This window comes from Rhopilema esculentum, chromosome 3 (assembly GCF_057945365.1).
Source record: "Rhopilema esculentum isolate cy_ngs chromosome 3, ASM5794536v1, whole genome shotgun sequence".
Taxonomy (NCBI): Eukaryota; Metazoa; Cnidaria; class Scyphozoa; order Rhizostomeae; family Rhizostomatidae; genus Rhopilema; species Rhopilema esculentum.
The window spans coordinates 6,547,263-6,569,938 of NC_142817.1; the positions used below are offsets into that span (position 1 = coordinate 6,547,263).

The following is a 22,676-nucleotide window of genomic DNA, read 5'->3' on the forward strand; positions in this document are numbered from 1 at the left end:
TCATCCTGTATGACCTTTCCACAAGGAGATCATCCGAAATGGATTCATCCGCAACAGAACAGTTGCACGATGATCGCATTAAGCGTGAAACACGGAGAAGCACTTTAGAATGGTCCTGTTCTACACACCAAATTGCGTGTTCAGCTCTACCCATGCCGCATCAAGCACTTTATGACTGACTGGTAAGCAGTGACTTTCATTCACTACAGAGATGTGTAAAACCAATAAACTTTGATACCAAGATAGCTGAAATTATACGAGATCATCTAAAGGTCATTCCAAACAATCCTTTCTTTCCCAGGCTTATCATAAACAACATCTTACTAACCAGGCCTCCCTGCATGAGTTTTGTTTGAATTCAGCCATTTCAAGTCAAATTACTCAACATGCAGTTGAAAATCTAATACCGTTTAATGTCTGGTTTTGAAGACACCGGAACAGACTACAAGCAGTTCATCACTAGAAATTTTTGTTGTTATTTAATATTAGGTAGGCAATGAGAAATCGTGGACAGCCGTTAAGAATGAAGTACTAATAGCTCTCAGTTTTTGTTGTTGAAGTGTGTCAATTGCGAGTACCGTAGCTTGAAAAGTGATAACCTAGTTTCCGACAGCAATAATCAATAAATGTAAAAACTTACCGACGTCTAAATTTCGTCACCGGACGAATTGTTTCTTACTCGCTCGGTCAAGTTGATCGTCTCGAACTCCGGAAAATCATTACGGTTCTGCAGGAAAATACAAGAAAAACTTTACTTTGATGAACAATTCATTCACTGACCTTGCAAGATAATTTTGGGATTCAGAAAGGTTGCATAAGAGATTCAGTATACTTGTAGTGAATCTGCTTAGGCCTGTTTACATTAACTTTTTCCTTTTTATTAATTCCATCACATTCTCACATCGTAGCACAGGTATCCTCTACGTTGCTCTCATTGCATTCGTTGCATTGCTCTCATTGCTACGTTGCATTCTTTAATGCTAATTGTTTACTCATCGCCTTAACTCGTCCTTCCGATCATTTGCTTTTCCAACACAACTACTGTTAATTTTAGATATCCATTTCTGTATAAAAGTATGTTAATATGTATGTAATGTTTGTCCAGTTAGGATCAATACACGCCAAGGGTACATTGTCTCTTCTCTAGCTCTGTGTTCTCCACACGTTAAATAGGGCTCGCTGGGTTTGAAACAACACGTTAGCAATGAATACTCAATTCAATTTCACATTTCTTGTTTTATGCATTTTAACAATGGATGAAACATGCCAATAATTATAATAATTAAGAAAGCCCAATGCGACTATTTTGCCAAATTGAAAGCCAAATTGTTTAAATAAACTCGTTGCAAAAAACCCCAACATTACAGTAGCAAGCTTGTAAGGTACAAACACCACCTATCTCAATTAACATGAGAGAGTGTCTCTATTTTGATGTACAATCACTGCAAAAAGTCTTGGAACACTAACGTAGGTTTTCAAAGGCAAATTCAGCCACCCCTCTCTCCCACTAGGAACAATGTTGATTTACTATAGAAAAATGAAGGGGTTATGGGGTATGCTTTTTCTTATGGCTTGTTTGATATTTTTCTTTACTTTCAACATTGTTTTTGGGGGAAAGGGGGCGGAAATAGTAGTATTCGGGAAAACAAATGAAAAATAGAAAAGCACAGCGCAAAGTGTTGGGTGTTCCAAGTAATTTCGGCAGCGATTGTAAGGGTTGAAAGGGCGAAGTAGCTTTGCAAATGAATGGCTGGAGCCAAAACGTGAAAACTATTAAGAGAGTGTCTTCATTTTGATGTAGAATCTACCATTTTTGCATCTAAATTTCAGTTAGGACGAACAAAAATCACATGCTATTCACCTTTGGACTTCCAATCTTCTTAAGACGATCCAGAATTCGGCGGCCATTGCCACCTGATCTACGAGCCAGGATTACCTGGAAATCAAAAACATCATAACTTAACACCATAGGAGGTATGCTTTATAGAGAAGATAGGAAATGTTTATTGACAAAATTGGCGTCTATTTTTTGAGATAACTAGAATAACTTTAAATAATTCACACGAGTTTGGGTAATGCTACCGATTTTGTGAAAACAGGTTAAAAAGGTAACAATTTAGAAATTTCGTGGCATAGAATGGGAAATTTCGTGGCAAAGAACATTAGCTAAAAGGAGGAAAAACCAAGCAGAAAATACATCTTTGTTTAAGAAAAACATTAAAAGCCATCAAAAATGAAAGTGAATGAAATCAATATGGAAATATCACTCTAAAATTTAAACGACAATAAAAACCTGACTGCTGAAATAAATGTTAATAATGATTACAAAAAGCTTGTAAAACCAAGAATGTTATGGATTACAAAATATCTTCAATTTTGAAAAAACTCAAATGGGGAGATTTCCAAAAGCCTTCACACCTCGTCTTCCTCTTCTCCTTCTTCTAGAGTGCATTTCTCTGACGCTGGTAATTCCCCATCTTTGTAATGAGCCTCGTCTATTAGCCGACTATACTTGTAATTCAGCCTAGAAAAAAAGAAAGAAACGTCAAAATAAAAACAATGCTTAAGTCTAAAGTGAATCATTGCATGCTGGTTTGTAGGTTCAAATAAAATCCATTTTAGTTGCTATTTTTGAGACCTTACTGTGCGAAAATCTACCTCAGTTTGCTTTCGGATACCATTTTTATATTCATATCTTCATAGAATTTTTAAGCAATAAGATGATAACAGCATATTGTTCTGCTTTTATCTTTTATCGTGCTTCTCTTATGGCTTAAGTGAACAACAGCGTATGGCAAACGTGTAAAGGCACATTAATATATTAGATGACAATCTTTTATATATTAATGAAATGCTGCTGCAGTGAGTTACAAATAGGGGGGGGGGGAGGTGGGGAGGGAGACGCGAGTATTTACCCTAGAAAAATAAAATCATTGACTTTTGCTTGTATTTTGCATGTTGTTAAGAGATTTTGGCTTACATTTCAGCACAAGTATTAACTCATTAAAATATCTGAACAAAGCTAAGAATGAGTTATTAATAAAAAATTGGCATTGAGAATCCTGAAAAGATTACGATTACATGGCTGTGAGCAGGAGGAAATTGAAGGAAATTGAAGGAAATTGAAGGAAATTGAATAATATTAAACACATACCTTCTGTTTCGGCAATACAGTACTATTATCAGAAGGATCAACAGAAGACCCATGAAAATGAAAACAATTATGAATATCTAAAACGAATAAGAAAAGATGAATTTTAGAGTGCAAAAATTGCAAAATGTGACAAAAACACGTACACAGGGTCTGATTTAAACAGTAGTTAAAGGCATGGAGTCATGATTAAAAAAACTGGGTATACCATAAGTGCCAAAATCCGCCGAGTCATGATTTCCATGACTGCGATGCTATTGGTTGACCTTGACCTGGTCACATGAACTCACCTCGTACTGATTAACATAACAGTTTCCATCAATAGCAAGTTGTCAACAACGGATGCCAATATCACATGAAACAGCAGTGATCACGCCGAAACCAAATGACCCCCTATAGAGAAAGCCTATTTACCATGACTCGATGCCTTTAATTACTGTTGCTTGACAAAAGTCATTGAACCAAGGAATATTGACTAGGAGTAAATATTGAGGCCTGTTCGTAGCATTTCGAAAGAATATTGAAATGAAAGAATACGAAGGAATATTATCTAAGAGTAAATATTGAAGCCTGTTAATAGTATTTAAAATGAAAAGATATTGCAATGGAAGAATACGAAGGAATATTATCTAAGAGTAAATCTTGAAGCCTGTAAATAGTATTTAAAATGAAAAGATATTGCAATGGAAGAATACGAAGGAATATTAACTATGAATGAATATTGAAGCCTGTTAATAGTATTTAAAATGAAAAGATATTGCAATGAAAGAATACGAAGTAATACTATCTAAGCTTAAATATTGAACCCTGTTAATAGTATTTAAAATGAAAAGATATTGCAATGGAAGAATACGAAGGAATATTAACTATGAATGAATATTGAAGCCTGTTAATAGTATTTAAAATGAAAAGATATTGCAATGGAAGAATACGAAGGAATATTATCTAAGAGTAAATATTGAACCCTGTTAATAGTATTTAAAATGAAAAGATATTGCAATGGAAGAATACGAAGGAATATTAACTATGAATGAATATTGAAGCCAGTAAATGGTAGAACAAGAAGAATAACATCACATTTGCTGTCATTGTTAAAATACAACAGCTAGTTAACACAAGCTAATAGCACAATATGACTGCCTTTGACATGTCAACTTGCCAAGATATGTGATAATATTTTAAGAATGTAAGTTACTATGATATATACCTTTAAATCTAATACTGTTCTTTCTAAAACAGAACAGTTTCTTGATGTTGATTCAGGAAGCTCCACACCATCCTTGCACATTCTGTCGAGACAAAAACACAGCTCAAAACGGGAAACGAGAAAGTGGGCAAAAATTAGAATGCTCGGCATTATGTAAAAAGGAGAACTTTGGTTCGTGTTTGAAAAAAGGCTTGTGCTTGAAATGACTCATATAAAAATCAATATACTAAACAAAAACATACAACAGAATGAAAAGAATGAAAAGGTTGGAAATACAGGAGCATGTTTGTTCATCATTTCAAACAATAAATATCCGAGGATTACCACGGTTCAGAGAGAAATGGAAAATTTTCTAATCCAAGGTCAAACTGGGCCGAAATAAGATTGGTATAATCCGACATCAATCTAACATGAATCTAAACCAAATCTAAGGTTCTTACTTTGGATAGTTCCATACGTAATGTTTTGTAACCTTCCCCTTCTAAAATAAGAAAACACATTGAAGTTATATCTTTGAAAACTCTGCCTTTCATCTAGGACTGAATTTCAAACACAGAATTTCGTATTTATAGCTCTGAAGACTATATTTGTTCAAGACAGCGTAAATTGGAAAACGTAATAATCGGGTTCAATCTGTTTACATTAATCGTCTAACAAATACTGGTGATCAGTGGGAGGCAAATTTTGAAAACTCGATCAACAGACACCTCTCAATAACAAACACTTCGAAATAGCGGACAATCAGTTTTTCATAAATATTTCCTCGGCAAAGGACTTGTACAAACAACCTCCCTCTCGGAAATACCTGATTCTAGCAGAAACCTCCCCCACCTCCCCCGACGAAGACAGTTCCCTACAAAGGACAGAAAGTCCTACAGGTGAACGGTATTACAGATATGCTCACGTGTTTTTACAGGGCATCCATTTCACTTTAACATCGAGTAAATAGAGATTTGTCAAAGCAACATTGTTAGCAACCTGTGAAGTCATCTTTACATGTCAAATGTGCAGTGACCTGATGAACTTCCAGTTATTACTGAAATTTTGTCATCAGGATAGAATTTTTCAGCTTCACCTAAGGAAGCTTTTTATAATACAACATTATTCTTCAAAGTAACGTGGCATATAAAATCAGTAGAGCAAGCAAAAAAATAAGCATGCGAAAAACATTATGAAAGATTTTAGGCCGAAAAAAACCCAAGATCAGGATGGATCAGGATACACTAGAACATTTATATTTTCAAAATTCCAAGCGAGGAAATCCGATAAGCAAGAGAGAATCTAAGACAGAAGGAGGAACTGAGTGCAGTCTATGTAAGTGTTGGGAATTTGGAAGTTGTCTTACTATGCAGGCTGAAGTGATGTTTTGATAATCGGAATATGTACACAACGGGCATGCGTGCACTGAGTGCCAGAATAGTTGATACCTAGAAAGAAAGCCATACTTTAAAAGCAAAAACATCAAAGGCTTGTTTAATCTACTGATATACTGTCAGGCTGAATATATTGGGTACTATAGAATGCCGACGCTCAGCCACGAAATACACTGATGAGTCACTTGTTTACAAATTGGAAAATATAATTGATCTTGGAGCGATTTTGGAGAGGATTTTAAACCCTGCCTTTCGGTGCGGTTGGCTTTAGACGATCCAGTGTAGCTAGTCATTTAGCTTGGTACTGTACGATAGACAGTACCAATCTTAAAAAAATTGATAGAAACAAAAAGGCTAGATCGTTGATTAATTGTGACATAAAGAATATCTCTGTGATAACACAAGAAACAAGAGGAATATATACAAGGCAAAACAGGCGACACATATCTCTTTCTGGAAGGTCTTGATTCATTGATTAACAATTAAAGGGGAAATCGGTTCTTAATAAAACAAGAAACCACCAAAATGAGCTTTTGTTTTCCAGGATACCAGGCACCCTAACATCATGGCATGCTATGCACGGGGTTCTCGAACTGTGAGATGAGATAATCTATCTGTGGGGAACTTCATTTGTTGCTAATCTGTATAGTTTTTCAAACAGATAGAAGCTGCTTATACAAGCATGAGAATATTGCTTTTGTGAAGAAAAACTGGTCAAAATCTACTCACAAACAACCATCACATGTTCCTGTAACACATCCAGGAGAAGGTGCTATGTAGCCCTGTAAACAGATAGAGGAAAAACCGACATGAGTTAAAATATTCAGACAAGAAATAAGTATGATATTAAGATGTGGAAGATTGAGAAGTGAAAAAGAAAGGAAGGAAGGAAAGAAAAATAGAGAAAGAACGAAGAAAAAAGGAAGGAATGAGTGAAGAAAGGAAGGAAAGAGGGAAAAGAGAGAGAAAGAAAAAAGGGGGGAAGGATGGGAAGAGACAGTGTGAAAGGAAAAAGAAAGATATGAAAGACAGAAGGGCAGACAGAAGGGGGAAAGTAGGTAATAAAAGAAGGAAAAGATATCTTTAAAATTGACATGAAAAAGTAAGAGTCGCCTATCTATTCAAACAGATTTTTAAACCGCAAAGAAATATCGAAAAAAATTTTGCACTAATCATGTAGAAGAGTCGTTACAAGTCACAAAAATGTAAAAATGAGCTATCTAACATCGAAATAACTTTCAATATTTAAAAGAAGATACCATACCCTATCGACCGCAGTTTGGTCACACCTCATTGTAATGATGGTTGAGTAGCCTTTTGTGCATCGAGCACTAGATCTGTTGGAGTTACATACAGTTAAATAAACACAAATCGAAAAGTTTTCAGAAAGAACAACGTTTTACCCATGATAATAATAGGTATAACGTATTATGAAGTGCGGATAAAAGGGACAAGTGAATTCAAAAGGCATTTTATTTGAATGATATGCTACAAGAAAGTTTGACTTTCTTGCAATGTGTGTTTGACAAAAACTAAACGAATTTTGTTGCATAACAGTGAGTATGTTTTAGCAAATCACAAACAAATAAAAATGCACAATGAAACCTAAAACTGACAGATAAAACTTGAAATATGAAACTAACGGTATCCAGGTATTCTGGTGTTTTTGGATGAAATATCACACAATATTACTGAATTGTGAGAGAAAATTATACAAGAGTGATACAACAAGTTTGGGGACACGTGAAGTGATTTATTATGTTCACAATGGCCTGCAAGTAGGAACAGCGACAGGCTTATATTGATATGGTTGGTGGTATAGGTGATTGTGTCTGTGTTTGTATCAGCTGTAAATATAAGAAGGGGTTATACGTACTGGAGCGATTTGAAGAAAAAGTTAACATCGGTTGGAAGAACATCATGGTTCATGTTTTCGTCTACAAGAATAATACGGTGAGTTATTGAACATTGAGGTACTCAGAACTACAAACTTTCAAGGCTTTTGACACAAAGTTATCAAACTCTTAATTGACCCACGATGCTCTATACGTTCTTACTAAATACATGCAGATTTCTATTTATCTTTGACACATATTCTCATAGTGAAAGCAAAAATTAAAGAATATTTTGATTTTTTGGTTCAATGATTCACCAACCAGTATGAAAATACTTGGCATAATGAGTAAGATGAAGAATTTGCACGCTCAGGCCTTAAGATCGTTTTGAGATTGTGTACGCCGTATTTCACGTTCAACTTTGATAATCTGCTATTAAAATTGACACACTGTCATGTTTGATTAGGCGGAGGATAGAAGTTGGACTATATATGAAATTGTTTTGCGCGTTTGTCTAAAACATTTCACTTAGAATTTTTCGCATAACTGGTTGCTCTTAGATGTCTGAGGAACAGATTGCAAAAAGTCCTTCCCCATTCTAGATTATTATCTCCAAAGTACAAAGATTAATATTTGCAAAGATAATCATTTCGTCCATTTAGGAAAAATCAGCACTTTACAAAGATTCAAAGCTTCAGAGATTGACATAGTTATGGCATTTCGATTGAAGAATTGTTTTCCTTCAGGCAAACAAATGAAAAATTTCCAGAAAACATTAATAGTAAAAATCTTATTACAGAAAGATAAAATTTGAAACTTTCTATGAGAATATTATTGAAATTAAATCAAAATTTTTCTTTAAAGATATATACATCATTTTGCATGGCTCAAACTGTATAGTATATTCTAAGGGCAAAAACAGACTTTAGTCTGTATCCGCTTCTTACAAATTCCCTGGGTATGAAAATCTTTCCCATTACTATTTCTAGGTTTCATCAATGGTATAGAGTCCAGATCAGAAATTATAATAAACGTTTCCCACCTCTTCGGGTCCGATGCGACTTTTCTTCTGCAGCAGCAGATCGCGTCTGGTTGTCATCATTCGACGTCTTGTAAGGATTCCCAAATGTAATCTTTTCCAAGTAATCCCCTAAGCTAAAAAGAGACACGGATTCATTTTGTTAAAAGTAGCTTCCTAAACATGCATTTTCTTAATAGCAACTATAAGAAAATAATCTTGGACAAGGTGACATGCCATTGAAAGTTTGGTTTCGGAATGAAAGCATTTGACTGTTATTATTAAGGAAAACAATTCCAATATTCCCTCAAATTTTATGTCTCATATGATGTTTTCCTTGGTACAAATCATCTTGTACAACATACACATTTCCTTCAAACAGTTGAATCCCGTTAAGTCGTGCTCGGGATAACTCGAATTTTGACTAAGTCGGACTGGCCTTCTATTCCCTTTGCATTTTCCTATCATATTCAAGTCAAAAGTCGCACCCAAGATAGGTCCGACATTTGCTTAGTCTGACAATTTCCGACAGTATTAACTGTCGTTTTTACGGTATATAACTGCAAAATTACCTCATAGACTGTGCGATTATGTTTTCCTTTCTTTCATGAGACGGAATAACTGTGCTTCTGCATATCATAGCTTTTATTGCTTTTGAGGAATGGTCTTTGCTCTAAATAAAAACTTCAAAAATCAGCAACTACATAGGCCATAGAAACCACAATACGGTGACAAGGCATGAATGATTTTGTTTAACCACTAAACTCAACGATATTACAGATAATTCTCAAACGTTGGTTTCAGTCTATTACTATCTATAAAAATCTGTGAACATAAATAAGCTTATTTCAATTTAATACAGGGCTGTGATGATCCAAGAACTTGGTTATATCTTAATCTGATGCTGGGTCCTACGCTGTTTGTGAAGGACATTCAGAGTAACCACGGGACATCTTTTAGTTCTTATTTCACCTCTCGTTAATTAATAAACCTTTTACTTACTTCTTCTTTGGTGAAGTTGTTCATACAGGTGGATACAGCATCTTCCTTGCCACAAACTGTGACGTTAAAAAGTCTGTAAAACGGATATCCGTGGCTTGTGAACATCTTTGAATTTTTTCTCTGCATGTACCTTGTGAAATGAAAGATAATGTTTTTGAATAAAGTTTGAGATGATTAATGAATAATGACTCAATCTTCCTAAACAGATTTGGTAAACAAAAATATTTTACTCAATTAATGATTCTAAGAAATCTTTATCATTCCTCATGCCCTAAATGGAGAAAATTCGTATGAAAAATAAAATAAGTTATTTGAATAATACTTTTTGCACCCTACTGTGCATGAAAGGTACAAATACAACCATTTAGAACAATTATATACTTTAAATGATTTAGAAAATACAATAACCTTACCCTCCGAGAGCAGTAAAATCAAAATGGCGGCCATCGGGCGAATGAACATGGCAGTCAGAGTAGCAATGCGAGGATCCCTCGGAGCTGGGGTGGAAAAATACGAGTTTAGTCTGCTAGAACAACTTCAAGAAAGAAGAAAAAGACAAGGAAATCATGAAGATAATGGTACGGTTCAACATAATAGATAATTGTAGATGAATAGAAAAATGAAATTAAAAAGTGAGTTACTTTGACCCGTGCTACCTTGAGTTACACTGGTTGAAGGTTGGTTTCAAATCTATTTAGAACTCATAGTTCTCATTAGGGTTCAACTTTTGTGCAAAAAAGCAGAGTAGCTTTTCATCCATAGTTTCCAAAACGTACATGTTGCAACCGTCATTGCAGAGCATGTTATACGATTAGTACAGCAAGGGTGCGATGAAGCATAAAGGACCAAAGGTCGTAAAGTCATAGGTCACATTGTCAAAGTATCAGAGGTCACCAGCCGGATCAACAAAACGAATGAACTTAGATCAAGTTTAAAGCAATCTTGTACTTTATAGCCACATTTCCCGTAAGTATAGCTGATCTACATTGCTAAAAATGAAACAGGCTCTGGAGCAACAGAAAAACTAAGCTGAGCAAAATCAAAGAAATATAACTTATAATACATAGGCGTATGTAAAGACCTTTCAAAAACAAAGATTATTCACTTGTAAATACTGTCACAAGGCTGTTTCCTTAAGTTATCTTCAAATAAACGATAGGAAAATGCCAACTAGAACGGTGAAAATAGTGTGATAGGCAGCTACCTCTTTGTGCCTGGACTACATTTCTTGCATGCATTTGAATGAAACGGGTTCTTCGCATCAAGATACGTGCCTGGAATAAAATAAAACAATTTGGAAATTTGAAGACCGAACAAAATTAAAGCTAAAATTGCATTAGCTTAACAAGTTAAACTTGGCATATTAAAGTGTAAGTCAAATTTTCAAACTGACCTACAAATGTCCATGAAAATTTGGAATGGAAAAAATTTCAACAGATCACACTTCCATGATGAAATCTTAAAATAGATTATATTTGAGAAATTCATTACTATACGCATAGCAAAATACTGAAGGAAGAAAAAAGAGCCAAACATATGAGCTATCTGAAAATCAAGGTAAAAAATGGTATATTGAATGTAAGTACATTAACGTTCATGATATATTTCAGCTTCTTCCAATAAAGCGGTATTCAAATTCATTTTCATTTCAAAAACCAGAAATACAAGCTAAAGTTTAAATACAAATATGCGAAGAGATTACATTACAGTTCTAAATCTTAACTAATGACAATAACTGTAATACAGTAACTTCAAATATTATTTGTACTTGTTGTTTAGGACCCTTAAAAAAACTCCAAAAACGGCTATTGAGACAAGGGCCCTGCTTTTTAAGCATTGCTAATTGAGCAATTCGAAAAAGACAGTTGGATTTTTTAGGATATGTAATGCGTAAAGAAGAGTTAGAAAATCTTAGTGTGACTGGAAAGATCAACGGAAAGAGAAGCAAAGGACGGCAAAGACTAACATACATCGCCAGCATTTGTAGATGGATGAGGATAACAGAAGAAGAAATATTAAAGACCACAAAAGACAGAAAGAGTTGGAAGTCCATGATCACCAACGTCCTTACGGGACAGGGTTCTTAGACGACGACGAATAAAGTAAATGAAAGATTAAGAATGAAAAAACAGCATAATAACAACATATCTGTAAAACAAACGCCATAACAGGGTTTCCTCGATCAACAAGACTTTAAAAACACAATGAAACATGAGCACTTACCTTTTGGGCATTTGAAACACTCTTTGTTTTCCAAATAGCTGCCTTCACCACACTGGACACAACTGCAAATAGATAGCTCAAAGATGCACACGGGTTTATAAGGAAGTGGATGACAAGAGACAAGAGACAAGGAAGCCAGGAATACTAGGTCGAGGGGGGGGGGGGGGGTTCAATCACTTAATCGCAAAATTGAGCAATTTTCTTCAATTTGCCATTGTATATCGCCTTTAACAGAGTGTTTTGTTCCCTCGCTCTTGCGGTGTGCAAGCTTCTTTGGTTGGAAATATCATACGATCTCGAAATCAAACTTATCTGCTGATATAAGAATGAATTGCATTGTTAAAACTGAAGGCCTAGTGTCTCATTATCTGATGAAAGAAAGAAGTCCAACCGGTACCTCAACAGTTTTTTTTTATTCAAGCAATGAATATTTTGACAAAAATCATCTGTACATTGTTTGATATGGCTGCTGCTTAATCCATGTCCAAAATACACCTTCCTTTAACGAGGAAATGCAAGTGAAAAATACAGAAACATACCCTTTGCCTTCGCTGCCGACTCCAAGCGGGCACTCGCTGCACTGACTCGCTCCACCGTTGAAAGAATTTGTCACGTTCATCGCATATAAAATAAACCTATTAAAGCGTTATACAAATTAATTATAAAACAGAAACGCGGGTAAACCAAATCAAGATTGATGGGTATATATTTTTTAATAAGTTAAGGCAAATGCCTGAAATGTCTGATAAAACTATATAGAACAGCGAATAATTAGCATTGAAAACTCCATGTAGCGGAACAACCATATATGCAGAATCGTAAAATACAGTCTCAAATTTTCACGAATCAATTTTGAAGAGTTGAGTTGAGCCCTGCATCACATTAAAACGAGAAACATTACAGAATTTGGAAAGGCAACTGAAATGAAAATACCTGTCTTGAGAATACTCATAATCATCATCAGGATCACCTTCGTTTTTGATGAATTTCATGCGGAAGGATGCTGGCCCATCGCCATTGATTTTATATCTGTAACAAATCGATTCCTTTATAAAGTATGATCCGGTATATGAGGGAAACTCTCAACGTCAGGAGAGGATTATGAAAAGTTGTATTTATGCCCAAAAAATATTTTCCAATAATTTACTCACAACAAGAGCTGTTTCCAGGCTAGTAATTTCAATCACTGCCAGATCATGAAAAAATATTGAAATTGAAGTGTTTTTATTCAAGTCGGCCTATCTCAGTGCTAGATGAATCTGGTCTATTCCAGATTGGACAAACTCGGAATAGGATTGATGATGCAACCCAGATTGGACAATCTCGGAGCAAGATTGATATGGTTTATCCAAAATTGGAAAATCTGGGACCTTGGTTGGATCTCCCCTTACTCGGATCTGAATTGATTCTGGTAAATCTCAGATTGGACTATCCCGGATCATTTTATGACCAAGATTTCTATCAACACACCCTTCAAGCTCAATTTAGTGTTTGAATCTGAACACATCTACACAGACAACGATCAAAGGACTTTCAATTGTCTTTAAAGGATCGTGACTTGTATGCTAAAATCTTACATGAACTTTGTTTTGGGTTGCATGCCATGTTTAGTCAAGATTGTCATCTTTCCTTGCATTGGTCGACGCTGAAATGATGATAAGATATTGTAAAATCAAAATACTTGCTACACAGCGCTTTTCCAAAAGCAATCGATACACTCTGCAAGGTCTCATCTGAGTCAAACATAAGACTGTCACAAACCAGAAAAATAACAAAGTTAAAGCATGTTGGTTGAGGAGAAGGTAATTTTGAGCTCACCATTTCGATAATGAAGGTACAAAATGACTTGCATTGAACTTCAAATTCAATTACAAAGGTAGATGTTGCACTTTTGAATCCAGGCACTCGAAGCATCAAGCCAACTTCAGCGTCATCAGCATGGCCAACCCCTGTATCCATGTATGTGTTAAATTGTCGCCAACCTGTGCTTGATTTGCAAGATCTCTCTGAAAAGAAGCATCAAGACATGCTGAGGTGGTTTGTTTTCAACCAAAAATATTGATTTATTTTCAAAAGCTTCCTGAAGGCAGATAATTGAAGGGTATATCTTCAGCAATACTGTTTTCCCAATATAAAAAGTCACAAAAATAATGATATCACAAAAATTATATTAACCTAATAACAATTCAATATATCCCTAACATTATAAAACCCTTCCATAATAAAAAATAGTTATCTAAAACAAATATTTATGATAGAAAGATCAAAATGGCAAATATTTTTACAATTAAACATGAAATTGTTAAAAGTTTCTCAGGGAAAATGCCTGCCTACACTCAGCTGAAAAGACATTCCAAAACTTAGCACCTCGAAACGAGTAGCATTTCTGTGTATTGTAGAGTTTTTATTTGGTAAAATTAGGTACCTCAATGTATTTCAAAGACTCCTAGAGGTTAGCTGGAATGTTTTTGTGCAATATACGATCACTTTTAGAAATATGGGGGGGGGGGGGATGCTTAGATGTTCAAATTTACATGCATGCTACTGAGATACGTGAATATGTGTCTGTCTCAAAAGATGTGCCCAAGGTTGTAGTCGATCGATAGTTAAAAGAGGTTTGAGTAGGGCAACGATAGTTTTGGATTGATTTTGATCCATTTTATCGTTTGGATCACAAACAGCAAGGCAGCCTGAAGCTTACAAAATAGTGCCAAAATAAAGACTATATTATGAAGAATTTGATACAGATTCTAGTCTAATGTTGTTGACAGATGTCGGAACCATCATGCAAAGGATATGGTACATTATTCCTCTACCCTTAACACCTGAACAACACTTTTTTCATAGCTTTACTATAGCTTTTGCATTCACTTTTCATTGCTGATTAAAGTGTCAAGTTGTTATTTAAAGAGACCGGTAAAAAAAGAGTTGAGATAAAAAATATGCAAGGCTGCAGAAATAAAACATACATTGCAACAGCGCAGGTAACAGATAATTTAAGTGCACAAAGCCTTCGAGATTCTAAGGAACAAGAAGACAGACTGAAAAACAGATAATATTTGCCTGGAACTTACCTTTCTCCGATAAGCAGAAAAACTCGAACAGATTCTTAGGTAGGTTCCGCCACCATCTGAAGAATAGCCCGACATCTGGTGAGGTAGACGGTGGACATTTTTTGCAAGCTGAAATATCAATATGGAAAAGTTGTTGAAATACCAAAATAACATGCTGAAATATAACCGATTCAGCAACAAATAAAATGCATAGGGGCGTCTTGCATCCACAAAATCTCCTGTGGGTAGTGTCAAAGTGTCAAATTCAGTTTAAAGAGAGCCTTGCATACACAACAAAATTGAGATTTTAGTGAAAGTAGCATTTTATCAGATAAATTTCTCAATATAATTTTCAGATAGAAGCATATTTTTCACTTACATACAAGGCCCCTCTTCACAAAGGATGGTTTGTCATGATGCTTTGTCTTTTTACTTTGCCCTAAAGACCTACCTACATTAAGGCTGATCTATCCACTATCAGAATTTTCTCATTCACTGGCCTAAAATTTCTATATTTGCAAACCATTAATTGAATTCAAACATATTTTCTTCCATATGTTTTATATCATCATTTTTCTTTGCCCTTAAGATTTCCCAAAAGTTCGTAAAATAAGAACAAATATGTAGGGAAGAAACAGGACATACCACTTTTGCCATCACTGTATTGACCTTGGCCGCAAAAGGCACACTGGCTGCCATTTTTAAACTGTCCGGGGTTACAAGGCGGACAGTCCATCTCCTCAGCGGGAGGCGGCAGTGCTATACCCCCTTCGCATATCTTAGGAATCACCCAGAAGAAGGTTCTTTGTGTCTAAAAAATCAAGAGGGTTGCTAAGAATCGACAGTGTATTATCTTAAAATCACAAAGTCGTGTTGTTAAGTAAGACGGTGGTTTAAAGTTGAAAAGTCCAAACCTTCAATGTTAAGTCTGTTGTTTTACGATTGCTGTTGCTACTGTTACACGTGCTAACCTCAGTTAAATTATTTGCGTTAACGGCAGAAAAAATGCTGCAAACTTAGGGAAATCTTATGCCTTAAAACGAATGCAGAAATCTTGCAGTAATCTTGAAAAACCATGAATTATTCTTGCAGGACTCTTTGCAAAAAGTCTGAGAAAAAACTCACATCTTTACAGTAATGCGGTAGTCTTGTTGAAATCTTTGAGAGATATCTGGCCATCTAGTAGTGATCTCATATTATTACACTGACACAGAAATCTTTACACTAAACAATTTTGCAAACGTGCATCCAATGTGGAGAGGAAGATGGACTTTTAAGGTCATTGACATATCAAAATGTCAACAAACCTTGCTCTTTGCGTCACAGTCACTCCACATTTCATAGAAATCTTTCGACGAGCATTTCGGCTTCTTCAAACATTTAACTGACCCAGGAGCTTTTAAGAAAAAGAAGAAAACTTAATATTTAGGAATATACATTCGAATAAAAAGTTTTTTATTGAAAACAACAAATGAAATGTTTTTTAGAGAAAAGAGCTTGTTTGATAGACTTGCAAATAACAGAAACTCAGATCCACTTAAAAACTGATCATATCTGAGACATTTTACTCTTACTGAAAAACTAGACATTTTAACTTTACCTGAATACTCGTTACTTGCGCATTTGGTGCAAGAATCAGCACCTTCCTTGGAAAATGTGTTTGCGTCACACTTCTTACAGCTGAAATGGGATGTTAGATACATTCAATATGTAGTGATTTATAAATCTTCATATTTACAATAGGACGCGCAACTACTTTTAATAGCTGTATGAAACGTGGTGTGGCAGAAGACTGTCGGTAGGAAAATGCAGCTGTTTTGCAAATCAGAACAAGTCCAGTTGCCATTTACTTAATTGCATCTAGTGGTAAATTAGCAATTCATGAACAAACAGCATGAAAAACTAGAAGCTATGAAGATGTTAAAAGCAGGTAAGGATTTTCTTAGAGACAGATGCAAAAAATGTTTTACGAGCCTTTATCTAGATTAAAAAATTTTAGAATTGATACACTGAGCTCTGGATGATTCTTTGTTGCAAACAATTTCGACAGTCAAGGTAAAAGAGGGCTTAAACAATGTTTTAATGTTATTAAACAATCTCAAAATACAATAAAAAATATAGGTCATTCTAATTTCAAAGTACAATGAAATTATTAACTGGAATAAAATCTTTATAACTTACTACGCGGCTCCTTCGCCACTGTATGTTCCTGGTTCACAATTGGTGCATTCAGAGGTGTATGACAAGCCTTAAAGAAGAAAAATATCTAATATTTCAAAAATCATTTTATCAACATCTCTTCTAATATAGTTGAAGATACAACTACAACCCATGACAAAAAAAAGTTGAGAATCATCATGAAAGTTGATGTTTTCTTTTTCTATTTAAAAAAACTTTTCTCCTGTCTTCAGTTCAATTTTGAATGCATGCATGTTTTTTATAAGCAAAAATTGATATAACTTCTAACCCTACATTCCTTGGGGGGAAGGGGGGGAAGGGGGGAAGGGGGGAAGGGGGGAAGGGGGAAAAGGGGGAAAAGGGGGGAAAAGGGGGGAAAGTAGGGGGTCGCGTTTACAGGAGCAACGAAAAGTAGAAAATTGCAAAAATTCAATTCTGTCACAAATATTGTTCGGAATTGTTTGTTCAAATATATTTTAAGTTTTACCCAGAACGACACAACTTTGGTTGACAAACTTTCAATTTTAGTTCTAGGTTCAAGAAAGAAAAAGAGGAATTTCACGCTTGTGTCATCGTAACTGTGTTGGGCAAAAACTGTTATAATCGAAAAACTAGAAACAATTATTTAATCATACTTGAATTTACGATAAGCAGAAAACTTTGACGTCGTTTAACGACCGGATACATTAATAATAATACATTAATGGATTCATAAAAAATAATACATTTTGCACAATTTTTCACAGCAATAAACATTTTTGTTAGTCAAGAATTGCAAATACAGAGAGCAGGCAGACATGCTAAGGTTTACAATTCCTTAGGAAACAATAATAACCTTTTCAGAATTGGTTAAAATAGGCCTGCATAATAGTATAAAAACATGGTGGCGCTGTTGTTGTTGTTTTTCAAATTTTCGATGCAGCCATTGGACAAAAGCCTTTTTTGAAGTTTGTGGAAAGATGTCACCTATTTCCGTCAAAATCGGCCAAACTACCGAACATATCTTAAAGAACCTGGAAATAGACTTTATATATTATTGTATGAATTGATAATTCTGTTACAAGGGCCTAAAGATCGCATTTGCATTCAGGGATTCTTTAGATGATAAGAAAAAGTTTACTACTCACAGAATTTTTCATCAAATCCCAAATAAAACACTTAACGTTATAAATTCTTTGTTTGATTAAAAGTTTTCAGGTAAAAAAATACCACTAAATACTATACTTTAAGCATTAATAACAATGGCCGAAAAAGAGGCTCTTCAGATGCCTTGGTCCCTAAGGTCCAAAGGCATCAATAACAAAGGAATTGTCCAGTTTCCATACTGCTCGACCTTATAGTCATAAAAAAGCATGATTAAAAGCCATAAATTAGTATGATTAATTATTTCAAGTAAAGGGTTAGGGTTAGGGTTAGGGTTAGGGTTAGGGTTAGGGTTAGGGTTAGGTTTAGGTTTAGGGTTAGGGTTAGGGTTAGGGTTAGGTTTAGGTTTAGGGTAAACTAATTACGTTATCAGGTCGAGCAGTATGGAAACTAGACAGCTCCGTCTACAAAGACCAGCGTAGACCATATGTTTTAACAGCATCATGATACTCTAATTATGGTTTTGCATAAACTAACAACAATGGATTTCTCTCTTTTGTTTCATAATTTATGCAAATTCAGGTATCAATAAAATCTGGATAAGCAGATCATTTTATCGTCGATCGATGAAAATTTTCAATGTGGAGTTATTATTCACATGCTATCCTTCCATTTCAGAAGCCTTTTCTCGCAATTCTAATAGGCAGCTTGAGATTGAATAATCCCTTTCAAAGTTGAGAGGAAAGCTTTTTAGAATTTCGCGGCTTCAAAACACTGAAGTATCGCGCAGAAAAGAGGACAGATTAAATTCTGAGAATTAACGCTGTCGTGAATAAGTTAAAAGGCTTAAAACAAACAAGAGGCATCAACTTTATAAGGTAAAGGGGAAAAGGATTCCCGACCTATATCACAAGAATGTGTGGGAAACGCCAGCTAGTTGGGGCACAGATCCTGAGACAACAGTATCGTTATGTTGGGTGGCCTGTCCTTTTTCTTGCTACCTTGAACCTCCTCCCTAAAGTTCCCATTCCTTCTCAATATACTAAAATCTCATCTTAGATACTAAGATGCCACTATGCAAATAAGGGGCAAGGTAGGTTGACCACGGTCGGAGGTACACAACGCGCGATGTAACGGGGAGCCGTAGAATCCCCGGCCCCGCCGTTGCGCCTTCTCCCTGCGGGGACCCGGACTGGCCCGAGGAGTAGTAAGCGAGCTTTTCTTTTGCGATCTGCCTCGGTTTTCCTGGTCGAAAATCCTTGAAACAAACTTTTTTTCGGCGGAAGTTGCCTTGCTTGCGGACCTAATTGCCTCTCCAGAGAAAAGGTTACATCGGGTCGTTAAGCGTGTTAGGCTTTGTCAGCGAGGTCGTTAACCGCCACCTCTTTGTGCCGAGGGCAATCATCTCCGCAGAGTTGCTCTGCCAAGGCTCTGCTAATCACCATCGATTTTTTTGGCACGAAAACGGTGTTGCGTCACAGCTCGCTTCTCCCTTCTGGATGGAATTTTCGATTCGAAATTTTCGGAATCAAAACCGTTCGAATGCGACACCTTTCTCCCAAAAACTCAGCATCGTACGAGCAAAAGTTATGATTGTCATGATCATCGCCTGTACATCGCTGTACAGTACATCACTGTACGAATCCTTTGTGTTCGAGCTCTGGCTCGACCGTGATTGGTCGAAATTTGATCGTTATCAGTGCTAAGAATGCGATCTCATTGTCTAAACTAAGCGCTCATGGTTATTATGCTCGATTTTAGGTGTACGCGTTCTATCACGTGTCCGTTTTGTCGCCATCTTGATGTGTCTTTGTTTACATGTTGAAATCGAAAAAATAAATGTCAAAACGGCCAAAAACCTCCCTTATTTTTATCATCGATTTTAGCATCGACAAGAGCAGCGTAAACGACAAACTTAGCAAAAACCCTGTCCGTGTGGGGGTACGAGCCCCGGGACCTCCGAATAGACAGCAAAGCATTGGCCGTTCGCAAAAAAATTGTTACAAAGCGAATTTGCAACGGAGGTCGCCATGAAAGACGCCATTTTCAATATGGCGTCATCAAAGCATTACCACAACAAGCAAAGCATTCCAATTTTTTCAAAGGAACAAAATACATTGGTTGTACCAAAAACAGACGAAACAGGATTAGGAATTGCGATGTGGGGCACTGAGCATTCCAAAACATACGTTTGAAGTTAACACGGACGTAAAAATGACGCAATTTTCGAAAATGATAGTTTCCAAAAAAGTATGTTTTGGTTGCGGACGATTCAGGATGTTTCCCTTCATAATATAACTATAGCATCGACGCAAGATCATTAACCGCCAACGTGATTCTCAGTGTGGAAGAACATTTCTCAGAAACCTATTATAACTAAAACAAACCATTTACCCGGGATACGAAGTCCACATACGAAATTACCCACAGGTATCATACTCGATTTAAAAATAGTCATTAATGTTTCCCCCATTATCCACAGTCGCGTTTCCCCAACTCATTGATTCAGCATAAAGTACCCAATTTAACAAACATTTATGTATCCTGCATTACCTACGACCACGCTGGAAGGTAAGAATATATAGAGTTACCAGCAGCAAAGCAATTCATTCCTCATTCGGAACATTGTAAGTCACACCGAAACACAAGCGCGTAAGTTTTCATTTTCATTCTTACAATTTTCCTTATCATTTTCATTCTTACAATTTTCCTCATTTGTTGTTAACACCCGTTTTCTATCACAGATTACATTTTTACATTTATCTATGCTTATCATCTATAAATATTTTTTGTATCCCATAATCGTCGTTCATGGCTACTCCGAATCAACATTAAAAAATTATGTTAAATTAACAATTCTTTCAAATATTTCTTTTCAAATTTCTTTGCAAAGTTTTAAAATTTACATTACCCCGCTCATGCCAAATTCGCATATTACCCTTACTTTCCCCTGCATTAATTTGCAATCTGTTTTGGAATTAAAAATTAGATATACAACCATTCTTGTGTGTTTTTAACAGATACTTGCTCATTTACCCTTTCAGAAAGATCCACACATTGCTATTACTTTTCCCTCACCTCATCCTCCCCTGTTTTAGAATCGCAAAATTCATATTCGCTTACTGATCTATTCCTTTCTTCACCAGATATTCACGAAAGAATATTGTGATTCAATTTTCAACAATTTCTTCAACTCGAAATAAATTTCGCAGTAAGTACAACTTCATATAATTCACTTCTGTGCCTCAAATCCTTTGAAAATCTTTTATAATTTACATTCCCCTTTTAATGACACATTCACTCTCCTCATCCTCCCCTGTTTTAGAATCGCAAAATTCATATTCGCTTACTGATCTATTCCTTTCTTCTCCAGATATTCACGAAAGAATATTGTGATTCAACATTCAACAACTTCTTCTCCAATTCCAAATAAATTTTGCAGTATGTACAACTTCATATAATTCACTTCTGTGCCTCAAATCCTTTGAAAATTTTTTATAATTTACATTCCCCTTTTAATGACACATTCACTCTCCTCATCCTCCCCTGTTTTAGAATCGCAAAATTCATATTCGCTTACTGATCTATTCCTTTCTTCACCAGATATTCACGAAAGAATATTGTGATTCAATTTTCAACAATTTCTTCAACTCGAAATAGATTTCGCAGTAAGTACAACTTCATATAATTCACTTCTGTGCCTCAAATCCTTTGAAAATTTTTATAATTTACATTCCCCCTTTAATGATAAATTCACTCCCGTGATTGTACCCTCTTATTGCCCTTACTTTTCCCTAGGTTCATATGTCTTTACAAATTTTTGGAAGAGTTTTAAGACTCATATTGCCCCTTAAGTGACACATTCACTCCCTGATCGTACCCTGTTTTAAAATCGCAAAATTCATATTCGCTTACTGATCTATTCCTTTCTTCATCAGATATTCACGAAAGAATATTGTGATTCAACATTCAACAACTTCTTCTCCAATTCCAAATAAATTTTGCAGTATGTACAACTTCATATAATTCGCTTCAATTAACATTTATCTGGTACATTTTATCTGGTGTCAATATCTGGTATATTTTCAAAATTTTCATTTCCCTTTTAACACAATTTCACCTATTACCGTTACTCTTGCCTCTCTTTATTTCCTTCTCTTCTAGAATCCCAAAATTGATATGTACCTACTCGTATAACCTTTCTTTACCACAAAGTCCCTATAGAATATTTTCATCAAACATTCCAAAACGTGTTGAATTCGAACTAGGTTTCGCACTAAGCCCCTTCACATATTTCCCTTCAAATATTTTCGCAAATTTTTTCAAAATTTATATTACACCTTTAAGACAATTTTATACATTACTCTTACTTTTCCTTTGATTGATCTTCACCTCAATGTTTTTGGAAGATTTTTAAAATTTGCATTTCCCCTTCAATGACACATTCACTCCCCTGATCGTACCCTGTTTTACAATCCCAAAATTCATACTCGCTTACTGATCTATTCCTTTCTTCACCAGATATTCACGAAAGAATATTGTGATTCAATTTT

At 35.5% G+C, this 22,676-nt stretch overlaps 1 protein-coding gene across 1 annotated transcript in view; it reads right to left on the bottom strand.

The window, feature by feature from the left end:
- The window catches only part of LOC135692888 (endosome/lysosome-associated apoptosis and autophagy regulator family member 2), a 77,216-nt gene that overhangs the window by 1,550 nt on the left and 52,990 nt on the right, over positions 1-22,676 (bottom strand). Inside the window, exons 8-32 of the mRNA XM_089111766.1 lie at positions 17,044-17,110; positions 16,463-16,542; positions 16,170-16,258; positions 15,508-15,673; positions 14,884-14,991; positions 13,628-13,815; positions 13,387-13,454; positions 12,743-12,838; positions 12,349-12,444; positions 11,810-11,871; positions 10,791-10,860; positions 10,000-10,083; positions 9,587-9,716; positions 9,157-9,257; positions 8,609-8,721; positions 7,608-7,668; positions 6,996-7,068; positions 6,461-6,513; positions 5,704-5,785; positions 4,799-4,839; positions 4,359-4,440; positions 3,155-3,231; positions 2,419-2,524; positions 1,862-1,936; positions 641-727 (exon numbers count right to left, since the gene is read on the bottom strand). Coding sequence (XP_088967892.1) covers positions 647-727; positions 1,862-1,936; positions 2,419-2,524; positions 3,155-3,231; positions 4,359-4,440; positions 4,799-4,839; positions 5,704-5,785; positions 6,461-6,513; positions 6,996-7,068; positions 7,608-7,668; positions 8,609-8,721; positions 9,157-9,257; positions 9,587-9,716; positions 10,000-10,083; positions 10,791-10,860; positions 11,810-11,871; positions 12,349-12,444; positions 12,743-12,838; positions 13,387-13,454; positions 13,628-13,815; positions 14,884-14,991; positions 15,508-15,673; positions 16,170-16,258; positions 16,463-16,542; positions 17,044-17,110 — 2,249 coding nt within the window. The 3' untranslated portion in view covers positions 641-646. The remainder of the gene's footprint in view (positions 1-640; positions 728-1,861; positions 1,937-2,418; positions 2,525-3,154; positions 3,232-4,358; positions 4,441-4,798; positions 4,840-5,703; positions 5,786-6,460; positions 6,514-6,995; positions 7,069-7,607; positions 7,669-8,608; positions 8,722-9,156; positions 9,258-9,586; positions 9,717-9,999; positions 10,084-10,790; positions 10,861-11,809; positions 11,872-12,348; positions 12,445-12,742; positions 12,839-13,386; positions 13,455-13,627; positions 13,816-14,883; positions 14,992-15,507; positions 15,674-16,169; positions 16,259-16,462; positions 16,543-17,043; positions 17,111-22,676) is intronic.